This window comes from Pseudopipra pipra, chromosome 3 (assembly GCF_036250125.1).
Source record: "Pseudopipra pipra isolate bDixPip1 chromosome 3, bDixPip1.hap1, whole genome shotgun sequence".
Lineage (NCBI taxonomy): Eukaryota > Metazoa > Chordata > Aves > Passeriformes > Pipridae > Pseudopipra > Pseudopipra pipra.
The window spans coordinates 113,058,982-113,074,748 of record NC_087551.1 but is presented as its reverse complement, the minus strand read 5'-3'; the positions used below and the strand labels follow the sequence as shown (position 1 = coordinate 113,074,748).

Sequence of the window (15,767 nt, the reverse complement as noted above, 5' to 3'; positions counted from 1 at the left end):
AATCGCATCTTTAGGGCTGCCTCATGGGCTGGACTCTTGTGGATCCCTCTCAACTCAGCATATTCTATGATTCTATAAGTTTGAAAAGGTTAAAAATACCTCTATTAGCAAAATATACATATTAGAAACCAGGTTTTTGTGCCGTCGTTTGGTGTATGCTTGACACGTAGAGGATGTGATTTGGAGAGTTTGGAAACTGGGATTGTGTACCAAGGGATTGTGTACCAAGCTATTCTTTTTTTTTCTTTTGGCTTGTTTTGAAAGCATTGGTGAGACTTGAGGATTTGATAGACTTTTAGTACAAAGATGAATTTCACTTGCAGCAGGGGTGGGGCCCTCACGTTAAAGTGGTTTTTAGTGTTGGTGTGTTACAAGTCCACTCAGTGTCTGGCTCCCCAGCAGATACAAGTCTCTTCCAGCCTGATCTGGAAATCCTCAGCTCAGGCTGCCACAACTCGTGACTTAATCTCTGGAGGTTCATCCTCCAGAGCTGCAGCCATCCCACAAGGACTTCTCACATGCATCAGGCTTCAGCAGTCACACCATCTTGCAAAACAAGCTGCAGGAGTTTAGTCATGCCCTTCCAGCAGCCAACAGCGGCATTAGCTTCCCAAAGCTCTTGGATTTTCAGGGCTTTGGTTTATGGTTTTCAGTGTGACACACTCCTGATGCAGCGTGCTCTGGGTGGAAGGAGAATGTGTTATAATTCCAAGCAAAGGAATGCTGTTTTGAAGGCTATTGACATGATATCATGTAGCCTCCGGCAATTTCTATCTCCTTTTTTTTTAATTCTTTTTTTCTTTTTTTTTTTTTTTTTCAGTGGTGGAACTCACTCTGTTCTTCATTTTCTGATTTTGATTTTCTTTGAAGTTTTCTGTTTGAAGAGATGAATGCTGGAGTACTGTATCTCATATAATAGCTCTCTGTTGTGCCTGATTTCCATTCAATGGCATGCTATGGTGTTTTATACAGCAATGCTGTTGATCAAAGGCATTTTGTGTCATTGCTGGAGTCATTAGTGACTTCTCAGCATTGTATGTCTGCACATTAAAACTCTGCCATACCTGTGAGCTTTTTGTCTGAAGAAAATATATGTACAATGAAATGTAGCCCTGTTTTCAGACTCAAACTATGGTTTGCTGAAAGTGGTCGCTTGCCACTATAGAAATATCTTCATGGGGGAAAGCAACTCTGGTTTGTCTTTCTCTGAAAGTAAATCCCTAGAGCTCAGTGACCTAAAGTTTATTATTTTAACTGCTTAGTCATGACCTCCCCCATGAGATAAATGAGCGCATTCTATAAGGACCATGTAAGGAAGTTGTATTTGAATTTGTTTGTTTTTCTCCTCAAGTGCAGAAGGACTTTTTTCCCTCCCCCCACAGGAGTGTTCTGTTGTTTCTGCAGAGCAACATTTCGCCGTCTGAGGACTTCACACCCCAAGCATCACACCCCAGAGTGTTGTCCTTTTAAACTGAGGAAACTATAGGTTTGCAGAGATATCTCCGAATGGGGAAATTTCTCACTCCTGTGTTTCAAGGCTCACACATGATTACAGAGCAGTTACAGAGCAGTCAGCATTTCCTTTATAAAACCTTTTTTAGAAAGATGTGCAACTCAGCAAAAATATCTGTTCTAGACTGAAATGTGACATATAAATGGCATGCCTGGGAGCACTGCTTCTTTTCCTTGTAAAAATGTTTCAGCCTGTGTTTGATGAATATACTTATGGCCTTTGTCAACTGCAGCTTTTTGCCACATTCTTGAGCTGTGATTTCACAAACTAGATTCTCCCCTTCTGTCTGAGAGATACCATTCTAACAACATCTCCCCCCCATTCTCCTCTCTGTTTCATATCCTCGCATACTGTGCCTTCCCTTCACAGCTCTGCAGGGCATGGGACTCTACCTGTCCTGTAAAAAGATTATAGACAGGAGTTCCTTCATGCCTGTAAAAACATATTAAGTACAAATAGTATAAGATTTAGGGGGGAAAAAGAAAAAAAAACCCACTTGCTCCCTAGAGACTTATTACATCTGAACGCTGTGAAAATTTTACATGCTTGAAAGATTTTTTTTAGCCCAAGGATGCAGGGAATCTTTTTTGGGATGAGGGGTTCAGGGTAACCATGGATGGCTGCACTGCTTGGTATAGTCCTTGAGAACACAGGTCCTGGGCTTTCAGGGTGTCCCTTGCTGATGTCCAGAGAGAAAGAATAAAAAAAGGGGGGGAAAAGGAAGAGCTGGGATGATTGGGTTACAGGGATCAAGTAGGAACATGTATGTAGGAGACAAACAAATCTGTAAGCAGAGCCAGGACCCCAGACCTGAAAACAGGACCTGAAACAGAAATTTCCTTTCCCTGGAAGCTCTTTCAGGGTTGCAAAACTAAGAAGCCAAAAAACTAGGAAATGCTATTATTGAAGGCAGCCTACTTATATTTTCTTTCAGTCCACTTGTTAGTGTACTTCATGGGTTTTCATAGAGTCATATTGATTATGTTTACTCCAAACAGGGCTCGGGAATGTTTTTAAATCTTTGTGCTAAATAGTTTGAGTCAGCCCCTAATTACTTATTTTGGGGAAAGGACTTTCTCTGTGCTACCCATTGTGTGGTCATTTGTGTCTTCATGCAAAGCAGTTGTTTATGGCTGCAGGCAGAAGAGAAACTGTGAAGTAGCTGATCCACTTCCCAAGACACTTTGGCTTTTCTTATGTACCACACCAAAATGGTTTTCAAATGGCCCATTCTTACCAATCTGTCAAAATCCATTGGAAAATTTGTGTGTTCCTGAATTTCTTCCATTTTGTGTATCTGTGTCTCATAATTAATGCATGTGAGATCAATGAAAATCACAGAAAATCTCTGGGTAGGGTAGGATCAGCTGTCATTGTGTTGAAGATTTTCATTTTCTGCAAGCTATTTCTGTGAAAGTCTCAATTAGATCATGTCATTGAACCGCTTGCTAAGGAAATACCTTGTTTTTCATTCTTCCGGGAACACCCACTGACTCAGAGATGCACCATACCTGGAAACTGTTACTGTTGTCAGTAACAAAGAGAGATGGAAACCACAATTTCAAGGCCTGAGCTGTTTTCCAGAGCAACCGAGAAGCTCTTAGTGACATCAAAGACCATTAGATAGGCCCTGAGGGTGGAATTCACCTCTGTGCAATGGGGTGCCTCTAAAAATACACCATTTACATCCTTCCTCATGTCCTACTTGGAAAGCCTAAGTGGCCTTTAAAAGGTTCCCAGGTGCAGATTTGCAGCTTTAGGAAGCAGCAATGATGCTGTCATTGGGCTCAACCCACAACAGCCCCCACTCTGTTCTGCAATATAAAAATATCCTCCTTGCTTTCTCCTTAAGGATCTGAGGGAATGGTGCTTCCCCTGATCACTGTTAACTGATTTATTAGAGGAGAATGAGCAATCCTATGAATACAGAGTGGAAGAACTCATGGTGGACCCAGTGATTGGTTGAACTTGGTGATCTTAGAGGTCTTTTCCAACCTTAATGATTCCATGAACTCTGGCTTCTCATAGACTGTATTGGTGTAAGCATCCTCCTGAATGGTGAGGAAGAGGTGGGATTTTATACACTAAACCTGAGAGAGCAAAGCCAGGCTGCAGAGAGGGAAAAGCAGTGACAGGGTGTCACTGGAGGGAGGTTATGGTGTGTGGCTACAGCTTGTCAACCTGTTGACAAGGTGGGGACTTTCAGACTCTTTGCACCATGAAGTATTTGATACTGCTGGATTTTTTCACTTCCGTCAATCCCAGAATCCCAGGATGGTTTGGCTTGGAAGGGACCTTAAAGATCATCTAGTCCCAACCCTCCTGTCACAGGCTGGGACACCTTCCACTTGACCAAGTTGCTCAAAGTCCCATCTAACCTGGCCATGAACACTTCCAGGGATGGGGCATTTTGTTCTTGGCTTTTTCAAGAGAACTCTCATATTTTTTTCAATACCATGCTGTTTAGACACAGCTTAACTTAGTCCTGGTTCATTGCATTGGGTGCTCAAGTCTTACTTTCATAAACAAAGACAGATTTGCCCAGTGAGACTAATATGTCTCTAACTTGCTGCCCTCTACATTAATTTTTAAAGGTTCAAGAATCATATGATGAGACTTAAGCATGCAACAATGTCACTGTAAATATGATTATTTATTCATTGGTGAGATTACAGTCACCCCATGGAACCTCAGCTGCAGATGAAGCTCTGGTTGTGGATGCTACAAACCCATAAGCCCTGCTCTGGCAGTTCTAACCAGTCTGTCCAGAGGAGGCTAATAAATTGATCAGAGGGATGGAGCACCTCTGCTATGAGGAAAGGCTGAGAGAATTGGGATTGTTCAGCCTGGAGAAGAGAAGGCTTTGGGGTGACCCAATTGCAGCCTTTGAGAACCTAAAGGCAGCCAACAAGAAAGATGGAGAAAGGCTGTTTACAAGGGTCTGGAATGACAGGACAAGTGGGAATGGCTTCAAACTGAAAGAAGCCATTTAGATTGAATATTAGGAAGAAATATTTTTACTGTGAGGCACTGGCACAGGTTGTCCAGAGAAGTTGTGGCTGCCTCCTACCTAGAAATATTCCGAAACCAGACTGTATAGAGCTCTGAGAAGCCTGGTCTAGTGGAAGGTGTTCCTGTCCATGGCAGGAAGCTTGGAATATGATGATTTTTAAGGTCCCTTCCAACCCAGGCCATTGTATGATTCTATGAAAACCAACTTAGAAAAAACAAAACTGAAGCCAAGCTGACATTTTTCACTACCATGCTACATTTTTTGGCAAGTACTGTTGGTAGGCTGCCATTGACCTTAACAGCCCTCTGCTTTGTTCCTCAGACCGGACCATCCTGGTGGATACAGCTCTTCCCCCTCTGAGAGGACTCTACATCCTGGGGACTCTCGAGTTCCCCAGCAACTCCAGCAATGTCCTGAGTGTTGCCTGTGTCGTCGTGCTCGGGGGTGCTCTGAGAGTGGGTAAGTGAAGAACAGCTGTTTTTCTGGATGCCTGGGGTTTATTTCTGCTATTGATACGAAAAAAAAGTGTGAAGAAAGACCGTAGAGTGTTGCTGTGAGCATGCTGTCCAACCTGATGCCCTGTAGATATCTGGATATCTGCAATGCAGACACCCAAAATCCACATTAAGCACGACGATTATCCACTGGAGCTAATTACCTATTAATAGCAACACATTACAAATACTGCAGTCTTCACCTCACTCCTGTTTTCACTGTGGCAGAGATTTTATCTGATACGTGTAGAAGTCCTCCCTGCTACCTGGGGGTTGGTTTATGAGACAGTAATTCCTCAGGGCGGGACCTACCCTGGTGTTCAGGCAGTGCCTGGTGTCTGTGGGCATAAGTAGGACACTTTTTGTGACACAGAAATATTTAAAATCAACATAAAAAGAGTCATGGAGAATCCCTGGAATGCTTGGAAGTCTCACACTCTGGCATGAAACAGCTGGATTCAGCACATTTGTGTCTCTCATCCCTCTGTGCAGATGAACACCAGGATCCCAGAAAGATACCACCCTGTCCCTACTTCTTGTGGTTTTCAGAGTCCCCAGAGTCACTGGAGCTGTTCCACATTATTTGCAATGGACAGGATCAGTGTTTTTCCATTCAGAAGTAGTTACTCACATAATTGCCTTTAAATATTAAGGTTCCTAAAGGCAGGCATTATATTTACTTACAGGAATCCTTAGGATGCTGGGATCACATTGTTGATCATTGCTTGACCTTTCCCAAGATTGGTTTCATGAACTTTAAAAAGAGAATTTGTTTGTGTAATCACCTCCTGAGGAAGTCTACTCCAATATTTGTTTGTTGTTAATCTCGGGGGACTGTTTAGTTAATACAGTCCTGGCCAAAAAAGTTATTTTGCTGTCTTGTGCTTTTCTTTGGAAAAAAAAGGTTGGAAAGCTTAATCTGTGAGGTTAAAATATACATGTATACTTAAAAGAGTGTCAGTCATTTCTTACTTACGCTCCTTTGCACTTTAAATATGGGTTCATATTGGTTTTAAGAAAAAGCATGTGTTCATTGCTAAAAACACTTATTAAAAAAACATTGAGGCACTTTGCTGCACAAACTCCCCTCCAGCACATCTGTGAGTAGTAATGATATTAAAAGCCAAGCAGGTATTTGCAGCTGTTGAGTCATAGTCCAGCATCTTTTGGAGAGCTATCCTTGTTTCAGCTGTTTCAGATGATGGTGGGTAGAGACTCTGCAAGGTTCCCACATCTTATACTGGTTTCTCTGCTTGCTTGTAGAGCTGGGAGTGCATGTGGGTTTTTTTTTCCCTCCCCTTCTTCTTTCTCTTCCCCTGTGTTCGAGGCCTTAAGGTAACGTCTTGGAGCCCATCTGTCCAATCCTGCCTGTTCCATGCCTGAAGGAAGGGTTTTGAGGCCCATCTGTCCAACTCCACCACACCCTAAAGAAATCCTGACACAAAACAGATAATGAGACAGTTTAGTAAACAGATTTAATAGATGTGGACATCAACATTCAGCGTTGCCTGAGCAGGATCTCAGGTTGGCATCACATGAGCCAAATCCCCAGGTCCTGCCTGTTGTGTAATTTCTCCATGCCCTGTTTTCAGTGTAGCAATCTCTGGCCATGTGCTATTACTTTTGATTCCATGGCCTGGAATAAAGGGTTTCTGGTAGAGCCCAAGTACTTTTTTTTTCATTTAAACTGCTAGAGAAAAATGATAAGTTTAGAAATACATCTGATAAGTTTAGAAATACATCTTATTTGGAATTTGGTGTCTTCCAGAGCTCTTGGCATCTTATCTGCAGGGAAAAAAATAAAGTCAGAAGGTTAAATTAAGACTATAAGTACGTAGGGACTGAGTGGTGATGAGAAATATATAACAAATGAAAAATCAGTTTAAAATTGGAATTTAAGAAACACAAGAACCTCACTAGTTTTATTGAAACAATAATTTGCAGGCAAACTGGGATGAGAAAGTACAGTATTAGCTGGGAGATCACGATTCTTGTGACACTTTTGACTTTGCAGGGTCAATCATCACTTTCCTCTTTCATGTAATGATCACAATCCAGTGGGAATTATGATCAACAGAATCACTGGGAGGTGTGAGATGATTAAAGATAAAAAATTCTATCAGACCCCTTGGAAAACCCAAAGTAAAATATGTGGATCTATCCCCACAGTAATTTCTCTGAGTGTTCCTAGGCTTTCATTGTTCTTGGATACAGGAAGATTTTCTGATTACTTCTACTCTAGTAGTCCAAGCTCTCAGATAAGGAGCTTCTCTCTTTGACTTAAACTTTCAAAGTCTTTTATTTGATGGTGATATTTGCAATAAAATTTTAGTAACAGCTTTTACTTCTATTTCTCTGTGTTATCGTGCTGTAAAAAACAAAAACAAAAACAAAAACAAAAACCCTGGCTATTTTTCCAGTTTGATTAAGGAGAGTTTGAGGTTCAGAGAGATTAAGAGATTTGCTAAATGTCATTAGCACACCTGTGTCAGAATAAGATAAGCAATTTTGAGCTCGACATCTCAGAGTTGTTTTCCATTCTCAGCTAGGATGATACCATTCATTTTAAACCATAGGCACTAAAACATAGATGATATGTGCAGAAGGTGTCCTGTTCCACTGCTGAACAAAGCCCTCAGCTCTCCATAAAGCTGAAGAAAACACTGAACTTCTCTTGGCACAAATTGATCTTCTGGACTTATCCTGATCTCCACTGCACTCAACTGCTCTTTGCTGGCAGGCTGGTTTTGCTTTTTACAGTAGAGCTTGCCAAGTAATTATCCAGATAGGATTGAATTTCTCTGTTTTAGTTTCAACTTGTCACATTCTTTTTTTCACATATCTCGTGATGGCTGCTTGTCAGTCATGTCACTCATTGGAGGCAAGAAGCCTAAGGTTATCATTAGCTCATAGCTTGATTGTCTGGAGATGAAACCCCAGACAATTCTGATGCCTCTTACCTTGCTTGTGGTAAGAGCTCTAATACATCTACTCAGCTTCTTTTCTAGGAAGAACCCCCTTATTGACTTCCCAAAGGGTAAATCACTGTATTTCATGAAATGGCCATGTGTTAGTATTGATTAATGCTCAGAATTATAACAACAATTAGGGCATCAGTGAGTTTCACCAATTTACTGTCTTTTCCAACTTCTCTAGTTCTGTGGGACCCACCTTCTTTATCTGTGAGCTGAGTCCCATCCTGCAGTCACGTATCACCCCTGCACAGCTGTTCAGCTTGTATGAAGATGGAACACTGCTTGTGTGTTTAAAGCAATTTTTCATCTCTGATAACAAAAAAAAAAGTTGTTTGAAAAGCTGATTGCATCATCTGAATCCCCTTAAATTAATAGCTCAGCCTCTGGGATTTTGGCTTTTATCCTTTCCAAGTCACTTGGTTTCTTTTAACTGATCATATCATCTAGGGAATGGATTTAATTCACAAGTTTAGGACACACAAATTTAGATGTAACATGTGGACATCATCATGTGAGCTGCTGTTCCAGTAGAGATCTAACCAATACAGCCAGTGGAGCCCCTGCAGTCAGTGGGACTGTTTCAGACAGGTATCTAGAGCAAATCTCCATTGGAAACATCTGTATCAAGAAAATTAAATGTAGGTATGTGAATCTCCCGGGAAATAATGGTTCACTTGCCAAACTATAAGGATTTTCTATCATTTTGGGCACACTCAGATGTTCCACCAGCAGAAGCCTCCAGCTTCTGCTTAAAAAGCCACTGTTCTTTCATCGATCCCTGTGGTATCCTCACAGAGAGGATTTAGAGTGCACTAGGACTCTCAGATACCATCCTACGCATCTCACTGCTTATTCCTTGGACATTCATCTCCCACTTCTGGCTGCTACTGGTTCCTACTCCACAGTTTACTGTCTCTGAATTTTTCTTTTTGTTGGGCAGCACTACTTGTAAGAGGCGACCAAGTGAGGTCTCCTTGTTTTCAGGATGCTTTTCCAGGCTTCTTTGCAGAATGCAGGCTGAACACCTGACCGAAGGAAGTTCCAGAAGAACCAACAGTAGGTGACTATCCAGCTGTGTATTGACCATGAGTAAAATCTCTTCGCACTTCCTGGTGACAGACAGTATGTCACAGTTTTCAAAATAGCTGGGTGCATAGTGTCCAAGAAGTTTTGGATTCAGGAAACAGAGAGCTGGTATTGGAGATGGTCACAGCAAGATACTTAGCAAAGCCTATTTGCCAACGGGAGGGAGGGAGATCTTATCTCAGAGATTTCCTTGCTCTTATGTACAACAGCTGTTACAGAGTATTATGTTGTGAAAAAAAGAGAAGGCTAAAAGGGAGGAAACATCCACTGTTCTAGGGAAGAATCGAATGGGTTTTGCTATGAAAAAACAAACAAACAAAACAAAACAACACAGCAAAAATCTGTCAGGAAGAACATCTGGAATAAAACTGAAATACAAAAACAATGGAAAATGCTTTTGAAACTCAATAGCAAACTAGGTCCAGACTGCAGTCCAGAATAAGTGAAAATCTGGACAGAAAAAACCACATTTCTATTTCTGTTCTCCTTCTTTTTTTCCCACATATTTTCACAGAGTAAGTTTTCTCCTCTCCAGATGTTAGACCTGATTAAGGATTAGGAACCAGCCGCAACCACTGTGCAAACAGATCTGTGCTGCAATCCAGGCAGATGCACCTCACACTTCAGGAAAGTATGGAATCAGTGGTGACTTTATCAACGTCACAGGTTGTTTCCTAACATAGGATTATTACATTTGTTTCTGGGATTTTTTGCACTGTGCAGTGCAATTGGAAGAGTATGTGTTTGAGGAAGGCCTGGCACTGTCTTTAATGTCTCTTGACCTTTTCTGCAGATCTCACTAGACATTTCCACCAGCTTCTAGTAATTTCCGCCAGCTTCTAGTAATTTCCACATTGCAATTACCTATTTTCTCGTTCTCTACCAGTAGTGCCTTATTATCTCACCTTCTGATCAACCAAGTTGCTCATCAAATTGTTGAGCCTTCCAGTTGTAGTAGGATATGAAGCGGGATACAGCTCTCTGCATCTCATGTGCAGGATGGGTAACTCAACAGTTTGATGTGGTCTTATGTAGGACTCATTCACCACAGCAAAGGGGGACAGGAAACCTGAAGTTTTCACATCCAAATTTCAAAGATGGGCACTTAAAACCAAAATCCTTCATTGATGTGTTACAGAGATCATGATTCCCGTGTTGATGGCAACTTGGTAGTTTCAAGAAAGCTACTTCTTACTTATGATTTCATATGCCAGTTACTTTGCAAGGTTATAAAACTTATCCAGCACCAGTGACTCAATTATTTTGGATTTATTATTTTGGATTTCCCTATGAGTAAACTGACATAGCTGCTGTTTTCATATCCTCATTTTCATGAGCCAGTCTGTAGGGTTGAATTTAGAGTAAGCCAAAGCGTGTATCTGAGACCTTACTCAGCTTTTCCCTTTGATTTCTTTGTTCTCCATCCATCCACAGAGAGATGGATGTTGCCTTGTTATTTTGAATGCCACAGAATCACAGAATGATTAAGTTTGGAAGGTACAATAATGGGTCATCTGGTCCCAACTCCCTACTCAAGCAGGGTCACTTATGGCATTCTTCACTTTCTTTCCTGATTCTTCACTTTCAACTTATTCGTTATTTACTGTCCCACCACTTTATTTTTCTTTTCTTCTCCTCCAATTTGTGTCAGCCTCTCTGCTTACTTTCAGTATCTTCACACTACTCTGGGTGACTAATAAAATGTCATATGCCACAGGGCTTGCAAGACCAGACCTGTTTGATTCCATGTCCCCATTCCAGTCACTCAGCCTGTAATTTAGTGTGTGCCATGTTTGTGCTGTACCAGCATAGTGTGTTAATCACAAAGTTTTGTGCTACTAAGCCAAGTGCCTTGGAGAAGCCAATTAAACTATATCAAAGCTATTATCTTTATCAACTAAACCTGTAATCTCATTAGAAGGTGATAACAAGGAAGTTTCACAGGCCCTTTTTTCTACAAAAGCAGGTTGATTGGCATTAATTATATCATCCACCTTTAATGATTTATTAATGGTGCTCAGAGTTGGACATTCCATTTTTATTTATTTTTCCCCTAGAATCAGTGTCAAGTTGACAGGCCTGTAATTACCTGGGGCTCTCACTTTTATCTTTGTTTGAAATATTGGCACAATATTAGCTTTCTTCAAGGGCTCTGAGACATCAAGAGTGATCCCAAACTTACTGAAGAGTCCTCCTTCATAGTCCAATGAGTTTCTGGGTAAACTCTTCAGTAGCACTTGCATTCAAGTTACTGAAATCCATTGATTTAAAACCATGGAACTATTAATGACAATAAGCAAGTATTAAGACTATTTTTGTTCTAAATATACTTAAAATAAGTCTAATTTTTCTACTAATGGACCACTCCTGTGTTCTTTTGTGTCATTTACCATCTACAGTTTCCAGAAACTAAAGCATTTCTGTGAATATTATCTTCCCTTTTTTATTTTCGTTTTTTCTCACTCTGATTACATTTTTGGTTGATGTGCTTATTTTTTTGACAAGGATAACATTCCTTAACATATTTGGTTTTTTGGACTAAAAAAAAAAATAAATCAACTAAATGTAGATGTAATTCTTTTAAGGGAATAATAACTTCCAGTTCAGTCCTATAGAACTCCAATTTCCAATCCTTTGTATGTGATTGTTAAGTCTGGAAGTCTATTTAAAAATGGTATTAAAATTGAGCTGAGAATTGGATATACTACACAGCTGGTTTTAACCAACTTAAATAGAATAGTAAATGTTTTGTAACCAGAAGTAAAATAATAAAACCAATAAAACCAGCAACAGCAATTTATAATTATAATTAATATTAATCCCTCACTTTAAGGGACCATCATCATAATCAGGAAATTGTAATTGTGAATAACATGGTAAGACTGACGAAAAGGTCTCCAAACATTTTTGTTGAGCCTTTTTTTGGTTTCAGTGTAGCTAATACTTTATTTCATGGGGTATGGATGACCTGAGGATTGGCAAAGGTATGCTCAGGGTGAATATTTTAAATCACAACTTGCTGTGAGGGTGAAGCAGGAAAACAATCACCCTGCATATAAAAATAGACACAAGTGTCTCCATAACTCTGCTGCTGCTCTAGGTGGGTATTTGTTTAACCTCAGGCATCAGTGGCCAAAGTGTGTATCACTTAGTTCTGTTTTGTGAAAGCATATTTGGATACAACCCAATTCCTGATTTTCTCCTCTTCACACCACAGTTTTGGGAGTTTAACAAGAAAGTCAAAGATGGTTGGAGTGGACGATGGACAGTGTAAGATAATCCCCTCCATGTCCCCAGAGAAACATGAGCTCACTGGTGTGAGAAATATTAGATGGGGAGCATGCAAGTCTTGTACTCTTTGCCTTTTACCCATTTAAAAGCTGCATAGAAAATTTAAATATCCTCAGATATCACTCAGACGCTGGTGGGGAACAATGAATTGATTTATTGATTTCACTTAAATAAAAAAAAATGCTCTTAAAGCAAAGTGTTTCTTTAGGATACAAAATCAGATCTCTTTTCCAAACTAGTAATTTTTAAATATTAAAAGAACATGACAGGCCAGCTAATTTTGTACAGATATGTATATATTTTTTAGTTCTACATCTGCTGCAGTTTTCTGTTGCATAATTGATTTAATCTCTAATTTTAAAGAAACGCTGAACTCCTTTACTGGACTCCACATACATTTCTCCAGGGCAAAAACTGTCCTACTTTTTCCTCCTTAGTATCTGCTTAGTGCTAGGCCATTTTCTTCTGAAACTGTAAACTACCCTTGGTGAAATAAATGAAGGCAAAATTGGAATACAATTTACTGTACAGAATTATCACCATCGCACACCCCAAAACTTCTTGGGCATTTTCTTCTCCTCTGCTCTTTTCCCTCAATCCTTCCATTGGTCTGGGAAAAAACATTTTTCCCATCCTTGCCACACAAATTACCTGGGAACTGGTGAAATTGTAAAGGAGCAAAAAGGCAAAAATAGGCTGAGAAAGGAAATGCTAATTCAGCCATTTAGATGTTTGTTGAAAATTGGATTTACACAGATTTCCCTCCTAATTCCCCCATTTTCAGCATTACAAAAACCATTGATGACTCTGTGGTGGATTGATGCTGTTCTGTCTCTATTGCAGGTTCTTTTCAACATCCCCTAGAAAGGGATTTAAAGCTGCTGGTCCTTCTTCGGGCATCTGAAGGGATTTACTGTGATCGTCTGGAGGGTATAAATGTCCACCCGGGGAATATTGGTATGAAACATTGAGTTCCCCTTTCCACAGGAAGCTTATCTTAGCCTGAATAGTCAAATCTGCCACTGTCGAGCCTGTTACTATATTGTACAGGCAAACATCTAACAAAGGCACACACATTTTTTAAGCTGTAATTTAATATTCTCAGATATGTCATCTACAGGAAAAATTTTTATATTTTGAATTTTTGCTCTGGTTTTGGGTCCTTTCCCCCCCCAAAAAAAAAAAAATTAAAAAAGGGTTTTTCACAGATCACAAAGATTAATAATAGCTGAGTAATTTTTTATATCTTTCATTCCTCAATTTTTACTTAATTTGTTTTCTTAGATAATTTTTTTTTAATGATGAATACCATTGTCTGCAATTCTAATTTGAGTCAATGAGACTTCTGTGGTACAATCCCCTTTCTTGCCTATACATGTCATGGTCATTTTACTTTATTAATGATTTATTGCTAGTTCACTTTGTATTTCGAGTGGAGGCTGTGTGCTGTTTTTACACTTTTCATAAAATATAGAAACATACTTTAATATATATAAAGGTTTCCATATATTCTGTTATTGCTTCAGTTCTTCTCAAATCTGTCTTTCCCCTGACCTTTTAACTCCTCCTTCTGCTTTTTTCCAGGGGTTTATGGACAGGTGCAAATTTATAGTGCTTATCCTAAGATGCCTTGGACATATCTGGGAACTAACATTGCCCCTGGCAATGAAAGGTGGTATTTTGCCCAAATATGCTTTCAAATATTAAGTTTTGGCTCATGTTATTATGACTTGTGTTAATGTTCCTATGAGTTGTACTATTCTTTTGCCTTGTGATGGGCTCTGTTTAAACTATGTCTAAATAGAAAAAGAAAAACTATATTACATCTTGCAAGAAAATTGTGCCATGATGGGTAGGTTGAAACTAGATGATCTTTAAGGTCCTTCCAACACAGATTAATTTTAATTCTAAAGAAATCAAAATTCTAGAGATGAATGAAGCTGAGATTTCCTTTCTTCCTTCCTTCCTCCCTCCCTCCCTCTTCCTTTCTATTTCTTTTTTATAAGAAGATTTATTCTAAAGTGACCAATATCTTGAGGATTATTATGTTAATTTTGTTTTGAGACCTACATTAAAATCTCATCTCTGAATTAAGCAAAACTGAGATATGAACACTGATCTTCATCATAGATCAATCCTTTACCAGCTGGTTTCTGGATGAACATCTTAATTTCTCCTCTTAAGAGTCAATTTTTTTTGTATATTTAATTAATGTTAATTGGCTGAAAGAATGTAGAGCTGCCTGTATAGCCTGCAGAGCAAGGTTTCTGTCTGGGCTCAGAGCCTCCCAAGGTATAGAATAATTTTCACTTACCCTTGGAAAAATAGCTTTGAAATGCTACTTTCTCTGTCTCCTGATGCTGCCCATCCATAAACTTCCACAGCCCTTGCTGCAGACTCATCTTCATCATCACTTACCTCTGATTTCAGTGTGAAGGCTTGGCCAAAATTATTACCTAGGGCAGGTTAAGTGGAGTTGCCACAGATACTTATTTAGTGAATAGTTGAGAACTTGTCTGCAGAAGGATCTCTCCTGTACATACACTGACCATTGGGTGGGGTGGCACCTGTGAAGTTCTCCCTGAAGCTCTCACTCCTGATCCCCTGTTGCAAAAAAATGTTATTCCCTTTTGCTGTATTTCTTCCGAGTGCTTCATTTTAAACTGAGAGACGGATATTCAAAAAAAAAAAGAAAATCTATCAGTCAGGCCTTACAAAGCCTTGTTGGAAGAGTTCCCATCTGGGTAGCAGTGAAATATCAGCATTTAGGGAAGGAATTATTTGGAAAATGATTGTAGAGTTGGGCAGTGGAAGCACAAAGAGCTCACCAGTAGGATTCATGTGTTGTTAGCACTCACTCAGTTGTGTGTTTAGTGTAGATTAATTGCTTAGGATTGCTGTATAGCTGATGTATTGCTGACTCTGATTCAAACCATACAATGTTAGAATCACCCTCTGGAAATTCTTCTTTTTCCCTGACTAAGATGAGAGTTCAGAGTAAGCAGATTCTTGACTGAAGACTGCCAGTTAAACACTGAAACAGATCCAGGCTGGACTTGGGTTGCTGCCCAGAGGTTTTATATGAAATATCATGAGCTTCTAAGATACAAGTGTTTGGAGTTCATTCATACACTCTAAATAGAGCACAAAGAGTTGTTTCAATTCTTGAAGTAAAGGAAAAAAAGCTATTTATCATTAAAAGCCTACTGATAGCCAGCTAAGAATTAATGTGGTTACATACAGGAAATAGGCAAGTCAGTGATAGAATATGAAAGCTGAAAGAAAATGAAAGCTAGAGGAAGTGGCTTTTTATTGAAGAAGAGAGAGAAGCTGCTGTATATATATTTCCAGCATGAATCAGCACTTGAGTTAGGGAAGGACTTATGCTTTCAAAA

General features: G+C 39.6%; 1 protein-coding gene across 3 annotated transcripts in view; it reads left to right on the top strand.

Annotated features, from left to right (window-relative positions):
- The window catches only part of PKHD1 (PKHD1 ciliary IPT domain containing fibrocystin/polyductin), a 267,993-nt gene that overhangs the window by 169,494 nt on the left and 82,732 nt on the right, over positions 1-15,767 (top strand). For all 3 annotated transcript variants that reach the window (XM_064650787.1, XM_064650789.1, XM_064650788.1), the window contains 3 exons: positions 4,848-4,985; positions 13,216-13,329; positions 13,957-14,044. In XM_064650787.1, coding sequence (XP_064506857.1) covers positions 4,848-4,985; positions 13,216-13,329; positions 13,957-14,044 — 340 coding nt within the window. The remainder of the gene's footprint in view (positions 1-4,847; positions 4,986-13,215; positions 13,330-13,956; positions 14,045-15,767) is intronic.